We start from the raw sequence: 22,836 nt of genomic DNA on the forward strand, positions 1-22,836 counted from the left end.
TCCATGTTTTGTTCACAGGGTCCAGGTAGAAAGAGCAGGGTCACCTGTACCCAGCTGTATGTCTCTGAAGAGTGATGATTCAATGGATCCTCCACTCTACTTCAAAGGAGAGCCCACAGGTGATTCCAGGTAAGTGATTTGGTTCGTGTTAACACTACTGATTAATTAAACCTAAATCCCTTTTGCTACTTTCAGGTGTAGGTTGGGTGCTCCATGTCACATTGAAGGGTAGGTGTGGTGTATGATGGGACGTTCAGGTATAGGTAGCCGTTTTATGTCATATTAAAGCATATGGTGGACTATTACAGCATATTCAGGTTTAGGGTGGAGTATTATGGCATATTCAGGTTTAGGGTGGAGTATTATGGCATATTCAGGTTTAGGGTGGAGTGTTATGGCATATTCAGGTTTAGGGTGGAGTGTTATGGCATATTCAGGTTTAGGGTGGAGTGTTATGGCATATTCAGGTTTAGGGTGGAGTGTTATGGCATATTCAGGTTTAGGGTGGAGTATTATAGCATATTCAGGTTTAGGGTGAAGTATTATGGCATATTCAGGTTTAGGGTGGAATATTATGGCATATTTGAGAGAAAGAGAGAGCTGATAGGTTGAATAGGATGAATCCATGTTTTGTTCACAGGCTGCAAGTAAAAAGACTAGGGTCACCTGTTCACAGCAGTCAGTCTACGAAGAGAATTTGCACAATGGATCCTACACTTGCCTTCAGAGGAGAGTTCACAGGTGATCAAAGGTAATTAAACAGGTTCATATTGACACTGCTGTTTAATTGTACTTCGATTTCATTGGCAGCATTCCAATGTAGGTTATATTTCATTCTGGTATAGGTGAAATGTAATATGTCATATTCACCTCTGCTGTGAGTTGGAGCTGCAGCAAGAGGATGAGTTTAACTGAAAGCTCTGTCTCCATGTAGCCTACTGTGAGTTAGAGCTGCAGTAAGAGGATGAGTTTAACTGGAAGCTCTGTCTCCATGTGCTGTGAGTTAGAGCTGCAGAAAGAGGATGAGTTTAACTGGAAGCTCTGTCTCCATGTGCTGTGGGTTAGAGCTGCAGTAAGAGGATGAGTTTAACTGGAAGCTCTGTCTCCATGTGCTTTGAGTTAGAGCTGCAGTAAAAGGATGAGTTTAACTGGAAGCTCTGTCTCCATGTGCTGTGAGTTAGAGCTGCAGTAAGAGGATGAGTTTAACTGTAAGCTCTGTCTCCATGTTTTCTTCACAGGGTCCAGGTAGAGGGAGCAGGGTCACCTGTACCCAGCTGTATGTCTATGAAGAGTGATCATTCAATGGATCCTCCATTCTATTTCAGAGGAGAGTTCACCGGTAATTCAAGGTAAGTGATCTGGTTCATGCTAACACTACTGATTAATGAAATCTTAATCCCTTTTGCAACTTTCAGGTGGAGTGTATGCAGGGGTTAAATTGAGATTTGAGAGGTGGGTGGACCCTGAGATCCGGTGGGAGGTGGGTGAAAAAAGGTACAAACTAATGAATGTCTCAGCTCAAAATAGTTGTATCTTTAATGTATTGTGCACATAATTGTAATTAAGGAAAACAATGTTTTAAAAAGAATGTATACTATTGATGCAAGCTTTTATATAATATATTTCAAGTTTATTGAGTGTCATTAATGCTAAGAATTTTTTTTACCCACGAAAATAATTGGTCATCCTCTTCTTGTCCTCACTTTCTTCCTCCTTTATCCATCTTTCTTAAACTGGTGAGGCGCAAAACATTCCTTTAAACTAATCATTGATCTCAAACTGTTTTAATTCATTTTCAGTGATTAACAAGCATGCAAACATCTGACTAATCAAATGGAAAGGGACACAGCTTCTTCGCATTGTGTTAGGGAGATTAAATGATAAATGTGATTTAGAAAAATTAATCGCTAAGCAGTGGCGGAATCTTCCCCTGATTTTCCTTGAGTATCAATACAATTAATCCACAAAATAGGCTACTCAATACTATCATATATAGCCAGCTCTCTCCAAATAGGCAGTTTTAGCGAGTAGCCTAGGCCGTATAGCCTACATTTATTTTCATTTGCAGTATGAAATTGTGCACATTTTTAATCAACATTATTTGTGGATACATGCACTTCTTTCTCCGCACTCGTATTCATGGCAAATATCTGCAATGCGTAGGCTAGATTGTAAACACAATTGAAGTGCATGTTTTGTTTTTGCTGGTTATTCTGAGAGCTAACATGGTAGATAACAGACTGGTGTATCTTGTTTGTTAAGTGTAGACTACTTGGTGATTAAAATTGATTTTTAATGGATAAATTGAATTTATGATTTAATCCCCCAACACGGTATGAAGACGCTGTGTGTTAGGCTACTTGCCATTTGATTAATCCGATCGTTGACACACTTGATTATAAAGGAAAATTACTAATGAACACAGGTTGAGATCAATGATTAGTTTAAAGTAAAGTTTTGCGCCCCACCAATTTTAAGCTCACCAGTCGCCGCTGAATAAAACGTTATGTATGTGGGAAATACTCAATCCTAGCTTAGCTGCTGACCTGCTGATTTTGCTTAAGCAATCAAAGTTGCCGTTAATAATAGCCAGCATTCGTGGCTCAGCATTCACCTCTCTTTAAAATGTTGCATACATTAAATTACATGTTAATGAAACTACCTACCGCATCTGCTTCCAATCAATCAAGACAATCAACGATATTTTTCTTTGTGCTGTCTATATAAACGACTGTTCCTCCTGAGTTTTTTTTTTTCAGATTTTTGATTGGTTGAGCGAATAACTGGCTAGAGGGAACACATGGACTGGAGCCTAAATGGACTGGATTGTCATAGTTATTTGTAAAACTGCTGGTCAAAATTATTTATTTATTTACCAAAGGTGGGTGGATGGCGTCCACCCACGTCCGCCCCCAATTTAACCCCTGGGTGTATGATGGTACGTTCAGGTAGTGGTGGCTGTTCTATGTCATATTAAGGCATATTGCGGACTATTAAGATACATTCAGGTAGATTTTATTATATTACATTCAGGGATAGGTGGGGTGTATAATATTACATTCAGGGATAGGTGGGGTGTATTATATCACATTCAGGTGTAGGCAGGGTGTATAATGTCATATTCAGGTATAGGTTACAGGGCACACCATCTCCCCCCAGCAAGTAGGAAAAAATGATTTTTTTTTTGTTGATCAAACAAAAAGAGGCGGAAAGAAAGGACACCAAGAGATTAGAGGAAAGCAGAAACAGAAGCCATTGTGACACTCATGCACTCACTCCGCATCACACTCATGCGTGCTCCCAGCATGCACCACAGAGAGAGAGAGAGAGAGAGAGAGTTCAATAAGGGAGCCTGACATATACAGATACAGCAGCACCTCACTCTGAGAACAATCAAGTGTATAATTCATTTACGCACAACATGAATACTTTTGGAGTAGAAGCATCATCGGCAGGAGAAGTCAAGTAAATATTTGATGATGGTTAGAGTGGCATGGAAGAGAAATATTGGGGTGCACCTGAGGAGCGGCTGCTGTCAGAGCAGGAAGTGTAGCAGTCACAGCAGGCCCAGCTAATGGGAGTAGATGCACATAGGATAGAGACGTTCAACAGGTTGAGTTTACTGTAAACGTAAGCTCTGTCTCCATGTTTTGTTCACAGGATACAGCAGTCACTGGAGTCCAGCTCTTTAGAAGGGAAGAGTTCTCAGAAATTGTCTTCTCCCAAGCAGGTGTGAGATCTGCTTTTTTCTAAATGTTATATGTTTACTTCATACAGTAAATTTCATTTGAGTATATATAATGCATGTATATTATATAATGGCAGGGTAATGCTCATTAATGAGGGCAAAAGCCGCACTTTAAATATGAGCATTTTGCACTGCTACATGTTTAGTGTTTCTGGCCATCAAAAACACAAGGTAGGGATTGAGGTGCCTTTGCGTGTTTTATTTCACTCTGATACAGAACACCTCTTCATGGTTATATTTCATGATCAAAATTAGGTATTCACACTGAACAAACCTCTTATGTGTTAATTCATGTACGCATCCTGTGCACACCTGATACAGAATTTAGTGTTTTTCCATGAAAGAACAGGTATGATTGATAAGCCTTCTGTGTTATTCACTCTGATACAGACACTCTTCATGACCCACTGATGTTTCAGGATTTATCCAGCACACTCTTTCAATGATGTCTTGTCTGACAGATCCTCTCTGCACTGATGAAGCTAAAGAAGATGAAAAGTTGAAGTTTCAGACCATCTGAGTCAGGATGCCAAAATGCTTAAGATTTGTCTGAGATCTCGACTAGATAAGTTCATGAAGAAGAAGGAATTGTTCATGGGTCATCAAATTGATTATTACCCAGAATGCACTGAGAGGGAGCAGGGGGATCCTGAGGCCCTGTACACAGTTGAGAAGATGCTGGAGACCTGTGGCAGTGAGAGGTCTCTGAAGATAACACTCCACATCCTGAGGAACATGAAGGAGAAGGATCTCGCCGACTCACTGGAGAGAGATGAGCTGCACAGTAAGAGCTTTCTCTCATTGCTACTGTGTGTCCATTAGAATGCTGAAATTAGTTTAGCTAACAAATATAACTGTGAACAATGTTCTGATTTATAGCATTCAAGTGTTTTTCATTGACAATATCACATATAGAAAACCTTACCAACATGGATGCCGATGCATTTAAATTGAAATATAGCATCAAGCAGTGATTATGTCCCATCAGACAGACTGCCCTGAGTTTGTATCTGGGGGAGTTTTATCCAAAGCGCTTTACAATTGATGCCTCTCATTCGCCAGAGAAGTTAGGGGTTAGGGGTTAGGTGTCTTGCTCAAGGACACTTCGACATGCCCAGGGCAGGGTTTGAACCGGCAACCCTCCGACTGCCAGACAATCGGTCTTACCTCCTGAGCTATGTCGCCTCCTGAGCTATGTCGCCCCAGTTGGTGAAAGCCATGCGCCACTTCACACTTCCCTGTGAAATTCCTTTATAAGCTTTGATAACTAGGTGTGTTGAGAACTATTTGGCTAATTATTATTAGTATTATTACTTGCTGTAGTACTGCAAAGTAAATATTGTGCTTCAAGAATGGGTACCTGTATGTTAAAATGGGCACCTGAGGCACTGCCTCATTTCATACAGTTGCTGTTTGAGTTTGTAAATGACAAGGCTACTTATCATTGGTTCCCCCTCCTTCCACTTCCCCTGACAGTTGAGCACAAGTGGGTAGGTTAGGTTTTCTGGGCAGAAGCTCTCCAAAAGTACCTAATTTTGATTGAACCTAATTTCCCCAAATTGCAATGCATCCTGGTGCTGTATTAACCTTGAATATTGGTAAATAAATAATTTAAAAATACACATTTGGGCAGTCTGGCAAAATTGTGCTTCATGTTTTGGGGGCCCTAAATTTGAGCTTTGATTGGGAGCACCATAATTTTTTTCATTACATAAATTAAATAATCATTTAAAAAATGTGTTTTATGTTTATTGTTTCCACTTGTCTAATATTACATTTTGTCTAAAGATCTGAAATGATTCAGTGTGTCAAATATACAGTAAGATTTTAGGCAAATATGTTTTCACAGCACTGTAAATCTGCAACTGTGTTCTGTTACAGTGCCTTCGGAAAGTATTCAGACCCCTTCACTTTTTCCACGTTTTTTTGCATTACAGCCTTATTATAAAATTGATTAAATTCATTTTTATTCTCATCAATCTACACACAATACCTCATAATGACAAAGTGAGAACAGGTTTTTAGAAATGTTTGCAAATTTATTAAAAATAAAAAACTGAAATGTCACATTTACATAAGTATTCAGACCCTTTGCTATGACACTCAAAATTGAGCTCAGGTGCATCCTATTTCCATTGATCATACTTGAGATGTTTCTACAACTTGATTGGAGTCCATCTGTGGTAAATTCAATTGATTGGACATTATTTTGAAAGGCACACACCTGTCCATATAAGGTAGCACATTTGACAGTGCATGTCAGAGCAAAAACCAAGCCATGAAGTCGAAGGAATTGTGCGTAGACCTCCAAGACAGGATTGTGTCGAGGTACAGATCTGGGGAAGGGTACAAAAAAATTCCGGCGGCATTGAAGATCCTGAAGAACACAGTGGCCTCCATCATTCTTAAATGGAAGAAGTTTGGAACCACCAGGACTCTTCCTAGAGCTGGCCGCCCGGCCAAACTGAGCAATCGGGGAGAACGGTCTTGGTCTGGGATGTGACCAAGAACCCGTCATACCCAAGAACACTCGAGGCTGTAATCGCTGCCAAAGGTGCCTCAAACTACTGAGTAAAGGGTCTGAATACTTATGTAAATCTGATATTTCAGTTTTTTGTTTTTAATACATTCGCAGAAATTTCTAAAATCCTGTTTTCGTGTGTATCATACTGTGAGAGAGGTGTGAAATGCTGTGTGAGGTGTGTACCATACTGTGAGAGAGGCGTGTAATACTGTGTGGGGTATATAACACACTGTGAGAGAGGTGTGTAATGCTGTGTGGGGTATGTAACACACTGTGAGAGAGGCGTGTAATACTGTGGGGTATATAACACTGTGAGAGAGGTGTGTAATGCTGTGTGGGGTATGTAACAAACTGTGGGAGAGGTGTGTAATGCTGTGTGAGGTATGTAACACACTGTGAGAGAGGCGTGTAATACTGTGTGGGGTATGTAACACACTGTGAGAGAGGTGTGTAATGCTGTGTGAGGTATGTAACACACTGTGAGAGAGGTGTGTAATGCTGTGTGAGGCATGTAACACTGTGAGAGAGGTGTGTAATGCTGTCTGAGGTGTGTAACACACTGTTAGAGAGGTGTGTAATACTGTGTGGGGTATGTAACACTGTGAGAGAGGTGTGTAATGCTGCGTGAGGTATGTAACACACTGTGAGAGAGGTGTGCAATGCTGTGTGAGGTGTGTAACACACTGTGAGAGAGGTGTGTGATGCTGTGTGAGGTGTGTAACACATCATTAAATGTAACACTGTGATGTGTGTAAAATACAGTGAAAACTGAGCGCATTAATGTTTCTATTGACTGTTGTGTAAAATGTGTTACTGAATATGAAATGTTTTATTTTAAACTGAATTATTTCACATATTTCCTATTTTCAGATGAATCCATAAAAAGAGCCCAGCAGGTACTGAAAACCCAACTGAAGAAGAAGTTTGAATGCACATTTGAAGGTTTAGCAACGCAGGGCCACCCAACCCTCCTCAATGAGATCTATACAGAGCTCTACATCACAGTGGGGGGAAGTGGGGGGGTCAATAATGAACACGAGGTCAGACAGATTGAGACAGCATCCAAGGGGAAAACCACACAGGAGACTGCAATCATCTGCAATGACATCTTTAAGCCTTTACCTGGACAAGAGAAACCCATGAGAACTGTGCTTACAAAGGGCATTGCTGGCATTGGGAAAACAGTCTCTGTGCAGAAGTTCATTCTGGACTGGGCAGAAGGAAAAGCCAATCAGGACATTGATTTCATCTTCACACTTCCTTTCCGCGATCTGAATTGCAAGAAGGAACGAACATTCAGTCTGATGCAACTTCTGCAGCATTACTTTCCACAACTGCAAGGGAAAAGTGTTGAAAGTGATGAAGTCAAAGTTGCGTTTATCTTTGATGGTCTGGATGAATGTCGACTTCCTCTAAATTTCCAAAGCAATGAGACCTGCTGTGATATAACAAAGTCATCACCAGTGGATGTGCTGCTGACCAACCTCATTAAGGGAAATCTGCTTCCCTCTGCTCTCCTCTGGATCACCTCCCGACCCGCAGCAGCCAGTCAGATCCCTCCTGAGTGTGTCCACCGAGTAACAGAGGTACGAGGGTTCAATGACTCACGGAAGGAGGAGTACTTCAGGAAGAGAATCCGAGATGAGAACCAGGCCAGCAGAATTATCTCACACATAAAATCATCCAGGAGTCTCTACATCATGTGTCACATTCCGGTCTTCTGCTGGATTTCTGCTACTGTTCTGGAGACAATGTTGGGTAAAGCAGAGAGTGGAGATCTGCCCAAAACTCTGACTGAAATGTACACACACTTCCTGCTCATTCAGACTAATGTGAAGAATCAGAAGTATGATGATACCAAAGAGACAAACCCAAAGAAAATGTCAGAGTTGGATGCAAAAATCATCCTGAAACTGGGGAAGTTAGCTTTTCTACAGCTGGAAAAGGGCAATCTGATATTCTATGAGGAGGATCTGAGAGAGAGTGGCATTGATGTCAGTGAAGCTTCAGTGTACTCTGGGGTGTGCACAGAGATCTTTAAAGAGGAGTGTGGGTTGGGTCAGGAGAAGGTCTACTGCTTTGTGCATCTGAGCATTCAGGAGTTTTTGGCTGCCTTGTTTGTGTTTCATTCATGTGTAAATGAGAACAGAAATGTACTCAGACCGGGAAAGAAAGTATCCCAAGAAACACTTGAAAAAGATGGTGGTGGTGATGATTTTGATGATGAGGTGGATGAAGTGGAGGGGAGTGATGACAATGATGATTATGATTATTATGATGAGGAGGATGAAGTGAAGATGAGTGAGGACAATTATAATTATGATGATGAGGAGGATGAAGAGGATGAAGAGGAGAGGAGTGATGACAATGATGATTATGATGATCATGAAGAGGAGAAATCTGATGGTTATGATTTTGATATTGATTATGATGAAAATGATGATTATGATGATGAGGAGGATGAAGAGGAGAGGAGTGATGACAATGATGATTATGATGATCATGAAGAGGAGAAATCTGATGGTTATGATGATTTTGATATTGATTATGATGAAAATGATGATTATGATGATGAGGAGGATGAAGAGGAGAGGAGTGATGACAATGATGATTATGATGATGAAGTGGAGGGGAGTGATGACGATGATTATGATTATTCTGATGAGGAGGATGAAGAGGAGAGGAGTGATGACAGTGATGATTATGATGATCATGAGGAGAAGGAAGAAGTTGAGAAAGTGGAGAAGGTTGATGGCAACAGAGTGCAGCTGTCTGAGTTACACAGGAGTGCAGTGGATCAGGCCTTAGAGAGTAAGACTGGACACCTGGACCTTTTCCTCCGATTCCTTCTTGGCCTCTCTCTGGACTCCACGCAGACTCTCTTAGGAGGACTACTGACACAGACAGGACATAGATCAGAGAGCAATAAGAAAACAATCCAGTACATTAAGATGAAGATTGAACAGGAATACTCTGTGGAGAGGACCATCAATCTGTTTCACTGTCTCAATGAACTGAATGACAACTCACTAGTGGAGGAAATCCAGAATTCCCTAAGATCAGGAAAACTCTCTGATAATGAGCTGGAACCACACCAATGTTCAGCTCTGGCCTTTGTGTTACTGATGTCGGAGGAGATCCTGGATGAGTTTGACTTGAGGACCTACAACACATCAGCAGCTGGTCTGATGAGACTGGTAGCAGCAGTCAGAAACTGCAGGAAGGCCATGTAAGTATTATGTGTTGGGGAAGTGTGGATGAAGTAAAATACGTTCATTCTCTGAAACAGTCGATACAACGTGCAGTACTCTAAATACTGGACACAGGTGTTATTGTGTTCCAAAACCCTTTACTTATCCCACCTTTAAATAATTTTAATACGTGATTAAATTTTATCATTATTATTGAAAGTAACAATTATCAATTAAATTAGCAAGTTTGTTATACCATCACAGGCCTTTGCCGGTTGATATGTGAAAGAGAGGGAAACGTAACACCATTGAGTAGAGTGGTTGAGTTAACTAACTACAGGCACTCAACCAGCTTATGAATTATTAAACGGGGCGTGATGTGATTTGCAAAACCAAGGAAGCAGGGAAGGCTGGACAGGAGGAGGAACGAGAAGGAGAGTCTCAGGGCACCGAACTCAAGACCGATAGCTGTGCCAACCCCAGGGGTGCCTTCCAACTGCTTATTTTCATGCCTTCTTGCTTCCTTTCCTAGTATGGAAGGCCAAACGGGTCAAAAAATGTGACATTTACGTCTGGAATCACACATTGTCAACGTGGGTGCGCTCCAATCACTTATTTTATTCATCTTCTGCCTTCGTGGTCCTTGACTGACCCGGAAATTGATTGAGGTGCCGATTGATGTCCTTATTGACATTACAACCCATTAAAGGCTCCTGAAGTGTTTAAACCAGATGCGTTTCAGGTCTTTGGCTGGTTTGGGTGGTTCATTACAATACAGCCCTCAGAAAGTCAATGGAAAAGAAATAATGAAACCAAAGCTCCACCCACAGTTAATTTATTCTTATCAAACAAACCACTTTTATGACTGTGGCCTGAGCCCTAATTCAAAGAACTTGCAGTATATAGGGGTGGCCATTTTGGGTCAGAATGACATATGTAGAACTGTCAGAGTTCAGTTAAGCAGAATTCTCTGGTCCAGTGTGCTGTGGTTGGAGAGTCCATTGAACATAACCATTCTTACGCTACAGATATGACGTTTTATGAATCTTAATCTATTTTAGTATTATATGTTTTATGAATACTCAGGTCCAAAGTGCTGCAGTTGAATAGTGTATCAGACATCTTCCTCAGAGCATCATCATTCTTAAAATTCTCGATTTCACTCTTCATCACTCAACACTATCAGTGTTACAATTCAAATATGAATTGCTTTATGTACACCTAATATTATTATACTGTAATATATACACTCTTCTTTGCAGACTGAACAGCTGTGATCTCACGGAGACGTCCTGTGATATTGTGGCCTCAGCTCTCCAGTCATCAAACTCACCCCTGAGAGATCTGGACCTCAGCTACAATAAGCTGAGAGATTCTGGAGTGAAGTTGCTCTGCGCTGGACTGATGAGTCCAAACTGTAAACTACTGAGACTTGGGTGAGCAGTGCTGTGTACTGTGTCACCTTAACTATATAGAATTTGTGATTATGGCTGTGTAAGGGTTAATTTGTTGCGCAGAAGGAAATACATTTACTAACATTCAACTTCAGAGCTTTTAACCTGAATGTATGTGTGCATTAGAGTTTGCATATAAGCGTACTGACTGTGGTGTGCTCATATGAAATCATTGGCAGCAAAGTAGCGCACTGCTCCTTCCGGAATCTTACAATTTATAGACTTGTGCCATGAACAAGTGACTTAACTTAAAATAACGCATATATGAATATTAATAATACTATAATATATAAACTCTTCTTTGCAGACTGAGCAGCGGTGACCTCACAGAGAAGTGCTGTAATGTTGTGGCCTCAGCTCTCCAGTCACCAAACTCAACCCTGAGAGATCTGGACCTCAGCTACAATAACCTGGGAGATTCAGGAGTGAAGCTGCTCTGTGCTGGACTGATGAGTCCAAACTGTAAACTACAGATACTGGACCTCAGCTACAATAACCTGGGAGATCGGAGCGTGCGGCGGTTCTGTGGTGGACTAATGAGCCCAAACTGTGAACTACATAGCTTGGACCTCAGCTACAATAACCTGGGAGATTCAGGAGTGAAGCTGCTCTGTGCTGGACTGATGAGTCCAAACTGTAAACTGCAGAGGCTGGGGTGAGCAGCGCTATGTACAGTGTGACCTTCACTAAATAGAATTAGTGATTATGGCTGTGTAAGGGTTTGAATTTTGTCACAAGGATGAAAACAAATTTACTGACTCCCATTAATTTTCTGAATGTGTACCTTGTGAATACGAGTGTGCATATAAGCATACTGTTTGGGGTGTGTCCATATGAAATTATTGGCGGCAAGACCCTGTATCCCCAAGAGAGGGACTATCTACTGCTGCCAGGAGTTCATCTAAGTATTCTTTGACATGGCGACCTTCAATCCTAGGAGGTAAACGTGCCGCTCATCCAGGAATCTTGTGATTCATGAAGAAGTGACCTAATCTATAAAATCTGCAGATCTGGGTACTCAAACTAACAACTATCCCTGGGATCAGCCTAATTAAGGCTTACCCCATACAGGTAGTGAGATATCTAAATATCTGTATTACTTTAGTAAAAGACATTAGAATCCATCTGGACACAGACTGTTACAGCTATCCCAGAGGAGCTGCACATCTTTCTAGTGAAAATAAAATATGCCCAGTGAGTTACCCAGTGAGGGTGTTACCACCCATTTTTTAAATGTGGCCAATACAGTGATTGGTTCTTGCAGAGATGCACATCCCAGTCGGTGTATAAGTGAGCCATGTACAGTTGAGGCCAAAAGTTTATGTACACCTAGGCTAACGACATTCAAACTCAGTTTTTCACAACTGCACACATTTCATGTTACCATACATTTCCTGTGTCAATTAGGGTATCTACTTTATTTTCATAAGAGGTAATTTCAAAATAATAGCTAAGAGACAGATTTATTTCAGCTTTTATGTACTATCAGATTTTCAGTGGGTCAAAAGTTTACATACACTTTGTTAGTATGTGGTTGTATTGCCTTTTAATTGCTTAACTTGAATCAAACTCTTGGGGTAGTCTTCCACAAGCTTCTCACAATACTTTGCCAGAGTTTTTGCCTATTCGTCCTGGGTTTGTGGGCCTCCTTGCTCGGGCACACTTTTTCAGTTCAGTCCACAAATTTTCTATGGGATTCAAGTCAGGGCTTTGTGATGGCCACTCCAAGACTTTCACTTTGTTGTATTTAAGCCATTTTGTTACAACTTTTGGTATGCTTAGGATCATTGTCCTGCTGGAAGACTCAGTTGCAACCAAGTTTTAACTTTTGTCTTGAGATGTTGCTTCAGTATTTCTAGATAATCATCCTTCCTCATGATGGAATCTATTTTCTGAAGTGCACCAGTCGCTTTTCCAGCAAAACACCCCCACAACATGATGCTGCCACCCCCATGCTTCACAGTTTGGATGGTGTTCTTTGGATTAAAAGCCTCGCCCTTTTCTCCTCCATACATAGCGCAGATCATCATGGCCATGGCGATGTAGGTTTCTCTTAATGGTGGATGTTGCTACTTTGGTAACTGATGCCTCCAACTCCTTCACCAGTTCCTTTGTTGTTGTCTTGGGGTTCAGTTGAACCTTTCGGACCAAAGTTTGTTCAGCCCTGAGAGTTAATTTGTGCCTCCTTCCTGAATAATCCAATGTCTGTGTGGTCCCAAGATTTTTATATTTGCATACAATTGTTTGTACAGAGGGTCGTGGTACCTTCAGTTGTTTGGAAATTGCTCCTAAGGAGGAACCAGACTTGTGGAGGTGCATAATTTTCTTTCTGAGGTCTTTGCTGAGTTGCTTGGATTTTCCAATGGTATCAAGGGCAAAAAGGCAGTTGCTCTAAAGGAAGGCCCTTAAATACAGCCACAGGTGCCAATTAACTCCCGATTAACTCATAATTATGACAATAGGACAATCAGAAGCTTCTAAAAATAATTACATGAATTTCTGGAATCTTCCAAACTGTTTAAAGAGACAGTCAACTTGGTGTATGTAAACATTTGACCCACTGGAGTTCTGATATAATTAATTAATAAATCTGTCTATAATCGATTGTTTTAAAATTTTCTCTGATGTGAACAAAGTAGATGCCCTAATTGACTTGCCAAAAGAAATATATGGTAACATAAAATGTGGGGAGTTGTGAAAAACTGAGTTTTAATATCATTAGCCTAGGTGTATGTAAACGTATGGCCAACTGTACTTTGGATGCTCTGTAAGAGAAAGAATACTTTGGCACGTGACGCAATATGAGAGTAGCCAATAACCAGGAACAGACAGCTTTAAGGTAATCATTTTATTTACAAGACGTGGCAAGATACTGGACACTATGTTATAAGAAAAGAAAGAACCTCAAACTCACAGATTGTAAGATAAAGAAAAGAAACACGCAAAGAAATTTTGATGCATACCCAAAATATGAAACAGCTGTGGTATCAGGATAGTTAAGTTAATTTTTTGAGCTTCCCTTAAATGCCTTACCAAGAACATCTCCCTCATTACAAACATTTGACAAAATAAAGTCTGACCTGACCATGACTGTAGTAGCCACCATTATCACCAACAGACCCCCCTCCTACAGGGACAGAGGTGTTGCATGGCAACTATAACTCCCCACCCTGAAGGCACAGGAGAACTAGCAGCCCAGGTGATAGTAAATTAGGGACTTTGCACGACTGGCATGTCTTTATGATTGAATCTATAATTTCTGTACATGTTGCATGTCCTCCTGCAAGGGTCTGGTATTGCTCTGATTGTTATTTTCTACCGTACATACAGATGCCTTCAATTCCATTTCCTTCATCTTCTGTCGTAAACTTTTATCACATCCATACATATAAATGAACATGTGTATTAGTTACTGTTTCTAAAGTTGATCTGCCTTTAGCTGTGTGTTTGTTCGCAATGCTGTTGGAAGTTTGTCACAGTTAAAATCAAAAGAAGCAAACTCACTGTCCACTGTGAACGATGTGTTGTATTTTACTTCTTTACTTTGGGTGGTAGCTGTTCCAAACATCCCACAGCATTGCAAACAAACTCACTGTCCACTCTGAAAGATGGCATCTGCACTTCTGGGATGGGATGGATGGGTTAAGCCCAGAGAAAAGATAAAAGAAAAGGTAGATGGGCCCTTAGCCCCAATTCAGACAAATTACTGTATAAAAATGAGTTATTTTGGGTCAGAATTGCATCTCTAGAACTGTCAGTTCTAGAGATGCAAGTTCAGTCCAGCAGGACATCTGATTCTCAGGTCCAAAGTGCTGCAGCTGGAGAGTGTATCACAGACATCTTCCTTAGGGCATCATCAGTCTTAAAATTCTCGATTTCACTCTTTATCACTAAACGCTATCAGTGTTACAGTTCAAATATTACTTGTTTTATGTATATCTAATATTATTATACTGTAATATATAAACTCTTCTTTGCAGACTGAACAGCTGTGACCTCACAGAGAAGTGCTGTGATATTGTGGCCTCAGCTCTCCAGTCATCAAACTCACCCCTGAGAGATCTGGACCTCAGCTACAATAACCTGGGAGATTCAGGAGTGGAGCTGCTCTATGCTGGACTGAGGAGTCCAAACTGTAAACTACAGAGACTGGTGTGAGTAGTGCTGTGTACTGTGTGACCGTACGTAAATATAATTAGTGACTATGGTGGTTATGTTATAATTTTGTTCAATAGCTTTAACAATGTTATGTGCTATAATTTAATTTACAAGACTTTGCAAGCTATTGACTTTTTGCTATTAGAATAGAGAGTGCACAAAACAGAACAGATAAAGAAAAGGAACACACAAAGAAACTGTGACGTATACCCAAAATGCTCATATGAAACCGCTATGATATCAGGATAATTAACTAAATTGCTTGAGCTGCCCTTAAATGCAATCCTGAGAACATCTCCCACATTCCACACTATTTTACATTTGACAAAATAAGGTCTGACCTGACCATAACTCTAGTACCCACCACTATCACCAACAGAGCCCCCTCCTACAGGGACAGGGTGCTGTATGGTAAGCATACTAATTCTCTGGGCCAAAGTCCTGAATTTTGACAGACATCTTCATTAGAGCATCATCAACCTAAAAATGATCAATTTCACTCCTCATAACTGAACAATATCATTCTTCCGTTACAGGCATTATGTATTTTATTTATACTAATATTATTAGGCTGTAATATATTGACTCTTCTTTGCAGACTGAACAGCTGTGACCTCACGGAGAAGTCCTGTGATATTGTGGCCTCAGCTCTCCAGTCATCAGACTCACTCCTGAGAGATCTGGACCTCAGCTACAATAACCTGGGAGATTCAGGAGTGGAGTTGCTCTGTGCTGGACTGATCAGTCCAAACTGTAAACTACAGGTAATGGGGTGAGTAGTGTTGTGTACTGCTTAAGTAAATACAATGAGTGATTATGGCTGTATACAGTGGAATTAAAAAAGCTCTTTCTGTCTGTTCACTCTTCTATCCCCCTTCATTCGTTCTTTGAGCACCTTAGTCTCATCCGTCTCTTCTTACTTCTCTAGCACAGCAAAGAAAAGCAGGATTAAACCTCACAGGTCTTAGGGTTGCTAGGGTTTTGTGGTTCCTGACCAGAATGTAAGGTGTCAGTGGAGCCTGTAGTTTCAGGTCATTGGTGATGACTGGATCCTGATTGGCTGATGGACGTGGTAAAAGATCGACCAGCTGCAAAGTAAAAAGTTTCAGTTCTGTCACACATTGGAGTCTTCAACCGTCTACATTATACTCCCACACTCTCTCACACACTGGCCTTGTGATGAAGGCGTTTTACTCCTTCATCACTCACCTGTGTGCTACAGGGTCGTGCTGTTTCTGAAAAGATGTCATGTTGCCTATTCAGTTTATTTAAAGTCTCAGTTTCAGCGAAAAATTGAGGCATTGGCTTCGTGGAGTTTTAAACTTATACTTTAAATAACTACAGTGCCCACAATTATTCATCCCCACCCTGAAGCCTTTATCAGCTTCATCACATGATCTCAATGAACAAATTTTGTGTGATTGTATGTAAGAAATTAGGTTTGATAGTGCTTGATCAAGAAATTCGTTCATTGAGATCATGTGATGAAGCTGATAAAGACTTCAGGGTGAGGATGAAGAATTGCCAGCGGAGAGAGCGACACAACCGCATCTGGCCAGATACTAGGAGTGGAGGGAGATGCCACTATTTATATCTGTATTTGTCCAACCAAAAAACTTATTTGTGTCTGTAATTTGTATTTGGATAAATCCAGAAGTGTGAGTGGCGTAAACTGGAAATGGGCAGAGTTTAACCCTGAAGCTGTGTAAAATGCCAAAAATCCCGGATGTTTACCATTATAATCACTGACCCTGCTATTGTTCAGATATTGAATAATTAAAGTCATGGCTTTACAATGGCATCAATAATAATCCAGTTTAACAACAGGTCAGCCTAATTTGCTTTTTGAAGCCGTATTTAATAAACAATGACCTATATATTACATAGCCATAACAGGCTTTTATAACACCAAGGAAAACAGTCAAATCAAATTTCAAACATAGACAAAATGTTTTTATAAATCAAAACATAGTTACTCATCGTTACTCTGAACTGCAGAGTACGAACTGCATGAATCCCATCACACCTCCCATCATACCTTGAGTAAATTATAAACTGAAATAAATATTTTATCATTCAAACAATAGTTCCACATCTTCATTTTGAACTACTGTATGCTATGAACTCCCAATGAAATAAAAAAACAACAGAATGTAAGTTGTATTTTATGAAGACAAGCTCCTGCACATGAGCTGGGGGCGGCATCAGTTGTATCCAGCATTACAGCATCGACTTCTGCACCAGCAGTGACCTAATTTGATAATGATTATGAAATCATATGTTGAAAAACTATTTTGAGATGAAAACGGCATTGGGCTTATTTTTATTATGAAGTCCCCAATGTGTGATGACGTCGCTCTGGCCCATCTAGTGTTAAGGGAAACTCTCACTCAATGTCTCACTGCAGGTGTGTGTGTGTGTGTGTGTCCAATTCAGAAACTTGGTGAGGTCTTCTGAGCGAATCGCGTCATGGGAAAAAAATCAGAATCAGAATAATAAAAAACGCATATGCACTCGAGCACGGCATTTGGGGAGAACACATTATTTTGGTGTTGCCAAATATGGTATTTGTATTCGGCACCATACCTTCTGGGTACCAACACCTCCTTGTCTGGCGGGAGGGTTTTGTGAAGAAAATGGTACAAACTGCTTGTGTTCCTTTACTGAGTAATTTTTTTTAAATGTCATTTTAAGCCCAAATATTTAGGAAAAGTCATGGAAGAAGGTGGGTACTGTATTTGCAGTGTTGGCGTAATTTAAATTTTGTAGTCTAAACTCCAATGGTGTTGCATCTGGCCTTTCTAGTGTTAATAGACCCAAATAATAGACTCTTGTGGAGTTGTTAGAATACTTTATAAACCTGATTTTATGTGTACATCTCAGGAATGCATAGGCAAATAAGATATCATGTATGTATCAACTGAACATTGTCACAATCAGCAGTGAATTTGAATTTCAGTGTGCGTGCGTGTGCGTGTGTGTGTGCGTGTGCGTGTGTGTGTGTGTGTGGTTTCTCTACAGGCTAGGTTGGTGTAATCTCACAGGCAGCTGCTGTGATGTTCTGGCCTCGGTCCTGCGTTCTCCTCACTCAGAGCTGAGAGATCTGGAGCTCAGAGACAACGAGCTGCAGGATTCAGGAGTGAGAGCGCTCTCTGCTGGCCTGGAAGATCCACACTGTAAACTGAGACTGGGGTGAGTACAAACACAAACCCCTTCCATCAAAAAGGACTCCAATGTGAATAAATACAACACTGATGCTAATGTTTCTAATATGAAAGCAGACACACCAGAGAACTGAAACTGCATGTTCCTGTTCTTCCTCTTGGTAGAATAAGACTCTTCACACATTTTAAATCCCTTTTAAAAATTTAAATTGGAAACATCTTTTTGAGAAGCGTCAATCCAAAAAATACATTTATAAATAGGTCAAAGTTAAGAAAATTAATTAAACAGTCCTGTTATGTTATATTCAAGTGTATTATTATTTTATATTGAACTGCAGAAGGTGTATGACACACATGGCATGTGTTTGATACACACAGCCTTGTTAGTGTATATTAATGTGTTGTAAGGTGTGTTTGTCCTTCTCTCTGCAGACTGTCAGGCTGTGGAGTCACACAGACAGGCTGTGATTCTCTGGCTTCAGCTCTATGTTCAAACCCCTCACACCTGAGAGAGCTGGACCTGAGATACAATCACCCAGGAGACTCAGGAGTGAGAGCGCTGTCTGCTGCTAAACTGGACACACTCACACTGCTGTAAGTACAGAGTTTCCACACACACACACACACGCACATGCACACACACACGCACACGCACACGCACACGCACACACACGCACACACACTGCTGTAAGTACAGAGAGTTTCCGCACTGCACCTCATGCACACACATACTGCTGTAAGTAGTTTCCACACTGCACCTCACTTGCTCATACACACACTCACACACCCACACACACACTCACTCATTAACTGTTTGTTCTGCTGTTACTACAGTGTGGACCATGGAGGAGAGAACAGGACCGAACCAGGACCCAGGAAATGTGAGTCTGTCGACACAGAACATTTTACATAAATACACACTCTGCTCTGTGTGTGTGTGTGTTTGTGTGTGAGTGAGTATGAGGTTTTACCAAATGTCTCTTACACAAATGAACACACGAGCAGTAACACACATGTGCACAGACACACACAGGTACTATCACAGCTCTTTCTCTCTCACACACATAATGAGGTGAATAATAATAATGATTATTAATCTCATTAATGTCTCTGGTGTGCAGACGGCTATCAGCTCACACTGGATCCAAACACAGCGCACAAAATGCTGTCTCTGTCTGAGGGGAACAGGAAGGTGACACACACACTGGGGAGAGAGGAGCAGCCATACCCTGATCGTCCGGAGAGATTTGAGTCTGTGCCCCAGCTTGTGTGCAGAGAGAGTGTGTGTGAGCGCTGTTACTGGGAGGCCGAGTTCAGTGTGTCTGAGGGGGGAGAGGCTTCTATAGCAGTGACATATAAAGGAATCAGCAGGAAAGAAGGGGTTTCTGACTGTGAGTTTGGAGGGGATGAAAACTCCTGGAGTCTGGAGTGCAGTGAACACAGTTACTCTGTCAGGCACAATAAGAAACAAACACCAGCCTCCCCCTCCCCCTACCATAGAGCAACATTGCGTAATGATGATGATGGTAGAGGAGTGTGTGTGTGCAGGGTAGGAGTGTGTGTGGACCATCTGGCCGGCACTCTGTCCTTCTACAGCGTCTCTGACACACTGACCCTCCTGCACAGATTCCACACACGCTTTGCTGAAAACACACCCCTCTGTGCTGGATTTGGAGTGTATGACTCCTCAGTGTCCCTCTGCCAACTGGAGTAGAGTCACACACACACACACACACACATACACTCTCATATTCACTCACACATACACACCCACACACACACTCACTCTCATATTCACCCCCACACATACGCACACACGCACACAAATACATACACATGCGCGCACACATTCTCTCTCACAAACATGCACACACACTCTCGTATTAACCTACACATACACATGCATGCGCACACACACATGCACTGTCACTTACACACGCATGCATGCACGCACCCACACACGCAGTCACTCGCAAAAAAACATGCACTCACACGCACACATGCGCATATACTTTCATAGCCACTCACACACTCTAATACCCACACACACACACACACACACACACAGGTACTCCCAGACATGCACTCACACACACACCTTTGCACTTTCACACACACTCCCACACATGCATTCACACACACACACACTTTCACACACACTCCCACACATGCATTCACACACACACACACACTTTCACACACACTCCCACACATGCATTCACACACACACACACACTTTCACACACACTCCCACACATGCATTCACACACACACACACTCACACTTTCACACACACTCCCACACATGCATTCACACACACACACACTTTCACACACACTCCCACACATGCATTCACACACACACACACACACACACACACTTTCACACACACTCCCACACATGCATTCACACACACACACACTCCCACACACACACCTTCGCACTTTCACACATACTCCCACACATACTCACACACTATCACACACACTCCCACACATGCATTCACACACACCTTCGCACTTTCACACATACTCACACACTATCACACACACTATCACACATGCACTCGCACACACACACACTTTCACACATAGTCACACACTATCACACATGCACTCACACACACACACACTTTCACACATACTCACACACTATCACACAAAAGCTCCATGCTTTTCCACTGTACTGCCGTTTTGCAGGGCAATGCGAACTGGACCCTTTTTATACAGTTTGATTTTAAAATCTCTGGTTTCCACTGGGTGAACCAAAAATTTTGATGTTATGTTTTCTATTGTTATTATTATTATTATTATTATTTTAAATCAATGTTGACATTTCATCTCAAACAGCCACATGCATCCATGTAAGCACACACTGTCACACACATTTAAAAGCACTTGCATGTTTACCCAACCTTCCTTGACCAATGCCTAACAACTGAAATTTCAGCTGTACCCACTATTTACCTAAGTATAGCTTGTGTATATATATTTTTGTTTTTTTAATTTTTATTAAATTGTATTGTAAATGTTCAAGGTGCGCTTGTATACTTTTGAATATTAAATGAATATTAAAAGATAGCAGGGTAAAATTATTTTTAAGTAATAGTTCTGTATGTGCATCTTTGTATAAAAAATCCAGTGGAAAACTCATCCAGTTGACTGTGTATTTTAGTGGTTTTTACAGTTGCTTTCATTCACTTTCACAAGAGTTCCAATGTGCAAATTTCAGTGGGAAAATGCAGCTGATGGGGATGATGCAGCGTGATCACTGCAGTGCACTTATTTCCTTACATTACTGTGAACAGTGGTGGATTGAGATTCTTATTTGTGTCATGATTGATTTGGTTGAGCCTGTTGCTCAAAATGTCCTTATTTTCAGACGAACTTCAGTAATTAAACCTGAATTATAAAAAAATATTAAATGTTTTGCTGTTATGATTTACTATTGTGTGATGTATTGAACTCCTGTCACACAGTAAAACTTATTTCATAGTCAGTATTCAGTACTTGAGCCCATAAATATGTGAATTCTGTCTGTTTACATGAAGTCAGAAGGTACAGAAATGATTGTTCTTAAGGGCTGAGAGTCCGTGGTTATTGTGGTTATTTCTGTAGGGATCCCTGAAAAGTGCCAAAGTCTCTGGTTCTGTTTGTGTATGGGGAATGCCAGGGAGCGGTGGTTGTTTGCAATGCCAGAATTGACCAACAGAGGGAGCAGTGTGATTGCTGTAGCCCAGACGCATGCTGGCTGTACGTTTCCACACACCCGGACCCACAACCAAGGGTGCTCAGTATGTAGCTGTCTGTGTGTGTGTGTGTGTGTGTGTGTGTGCATGTGTGTGTGTGTGCGCGTGCGTGTGTGTGTGTATTTGTGCATGTATGTGTGTGTGTGTGCATGTGCGTGTATATTTGTGTGTGTGTGTGTACGTGTGTGTATGTGTGTGCATGTGCGTGTATATTTGTGTGTGTGTGTGTACGTGTGTGTATGTGTGTGCATGTGCGTGTATATTTGTGTATGCGTGTGCGGTGGGGGGGTGCTAATGCCTGTTTATTTCTGCTGTGCTGTGCTCACAGTTGGCATGTTCATTGTTTTACTACATAAGACTGCATTATAGGAAATAACAGGAGTACACTCAGTGGCCACTGTATCAGGGACACCTGCTCATGAATGCAAATAGCCTACTCCTCCAAACAGAGAATCGTGGCTGAAACTCAACATATAAAGCGTGCACACATTTTTTGTTTAGTTTCGTTTTTTGTTTGGCCAGACCTTTGAACGGGCAAGATGTGTGGTCTGAGCGACTTTGACCGTGGCATGATTTCTGGTGCCAGACGTGATGGTTGCTGGAGCTCAGATACAGCTGCCCTCCTGGGAGTTTCACACACTTACAGTCTAGAGTTTACACCTGCATGTTCAACCCTTTGTGTTCTGCACGTGCTGTATAACGGTCTGGGTCCGTGTGTCTTTCTCCCTGGGTCTGTTTTTCGGTCTTGATACATACACACACACACACTCACACTTACATACACATTCACACACACACACACACACACTCACAGTTGTCTCTGTCTGTGTGATTGTTTCATTTTATAGT

At 41.3% G+C, this 22,836-nt stretch overlaps 2 protein-coding genes across 3 annotated transcripts in view; both read left to right on the plus strand.

The window, feature by feature from the left end:
- The window catches only part of LOC135244058 (uncharacterized), a 34,804-nt gene extending 31,068 nt beyond the window's left edge, over positions 1–3,736 (plus strand). Inside the window, exons 9-12 of the mRNA XM_064316256.1 lie at positions 19–129; positions 641–751; positions 1,239–1,349; positions 3,661–3,736. Coding sequence (XP_064172326.1) covers positions 19–129; positions 641–751; positions 1,239–1,349; positions 3,661–3,736 — 409 coding nt within the window. The remainder of the gene's footprint in view (positions 1–18; positions 130–640; positions 752–1,238; positions 1,350–3,660) is intronic.
- A 573-nt stretch (positions 3,737–4,309) lies between these two features.
- LOC135244179 (NACHT, LRR and PYD domains-containing protein 12-like) lies at positions 4,310–20,021 on the plus strand. Of its 2 annotated transcripts, XM_064316431.1 has the most exons (11): positions 4,310–4,532; positions 7,143–8,563; positions 8,627–9,501; positions 10,726–10,899; positions 11,225–11,572; positions 14,898–15,071; positions 15,674–15,847; positions 18,097–18,267; positions 18,672–18,833; positions 19,074–19,120; positions 19,361–20,021. In XM_064316431.1, exons 1-11 carry the CDS (start codon positions 4,322–4,324, stop codon positions 19,951–19,953), a joined length of 4,350 nt encoding a protein of 1,449 aa, XP_064172501.1. In that variant the 5' UTR covers positions 4,310–4,321; the 3' UTR covers positions 19,954–20,021. The 2 variants fall into 2 exon arrangements, with proteins under 2 accessions (XP_064172501.1, XP_064172502.1); XM_064316432.1 differs by lacking the exon at positions 11,225–11,572.
- Positions 20,022–22,836: the final 2,815 nt, after the last annotated feature.

This window comes from Anguilla rostrata, chromosome 17 (assembly GCF_018555375.3).
Source record: "Anguilla rostrata isolate EN2019 chromosome 17, ASM1855537v3, whole genome shotgun sequence".
NCBI lineage: Eukaryota > Metazoa > Chordata > Actinopteri > Anguilliformes > Anguillidae > Anguilla > Anguilla rostrata.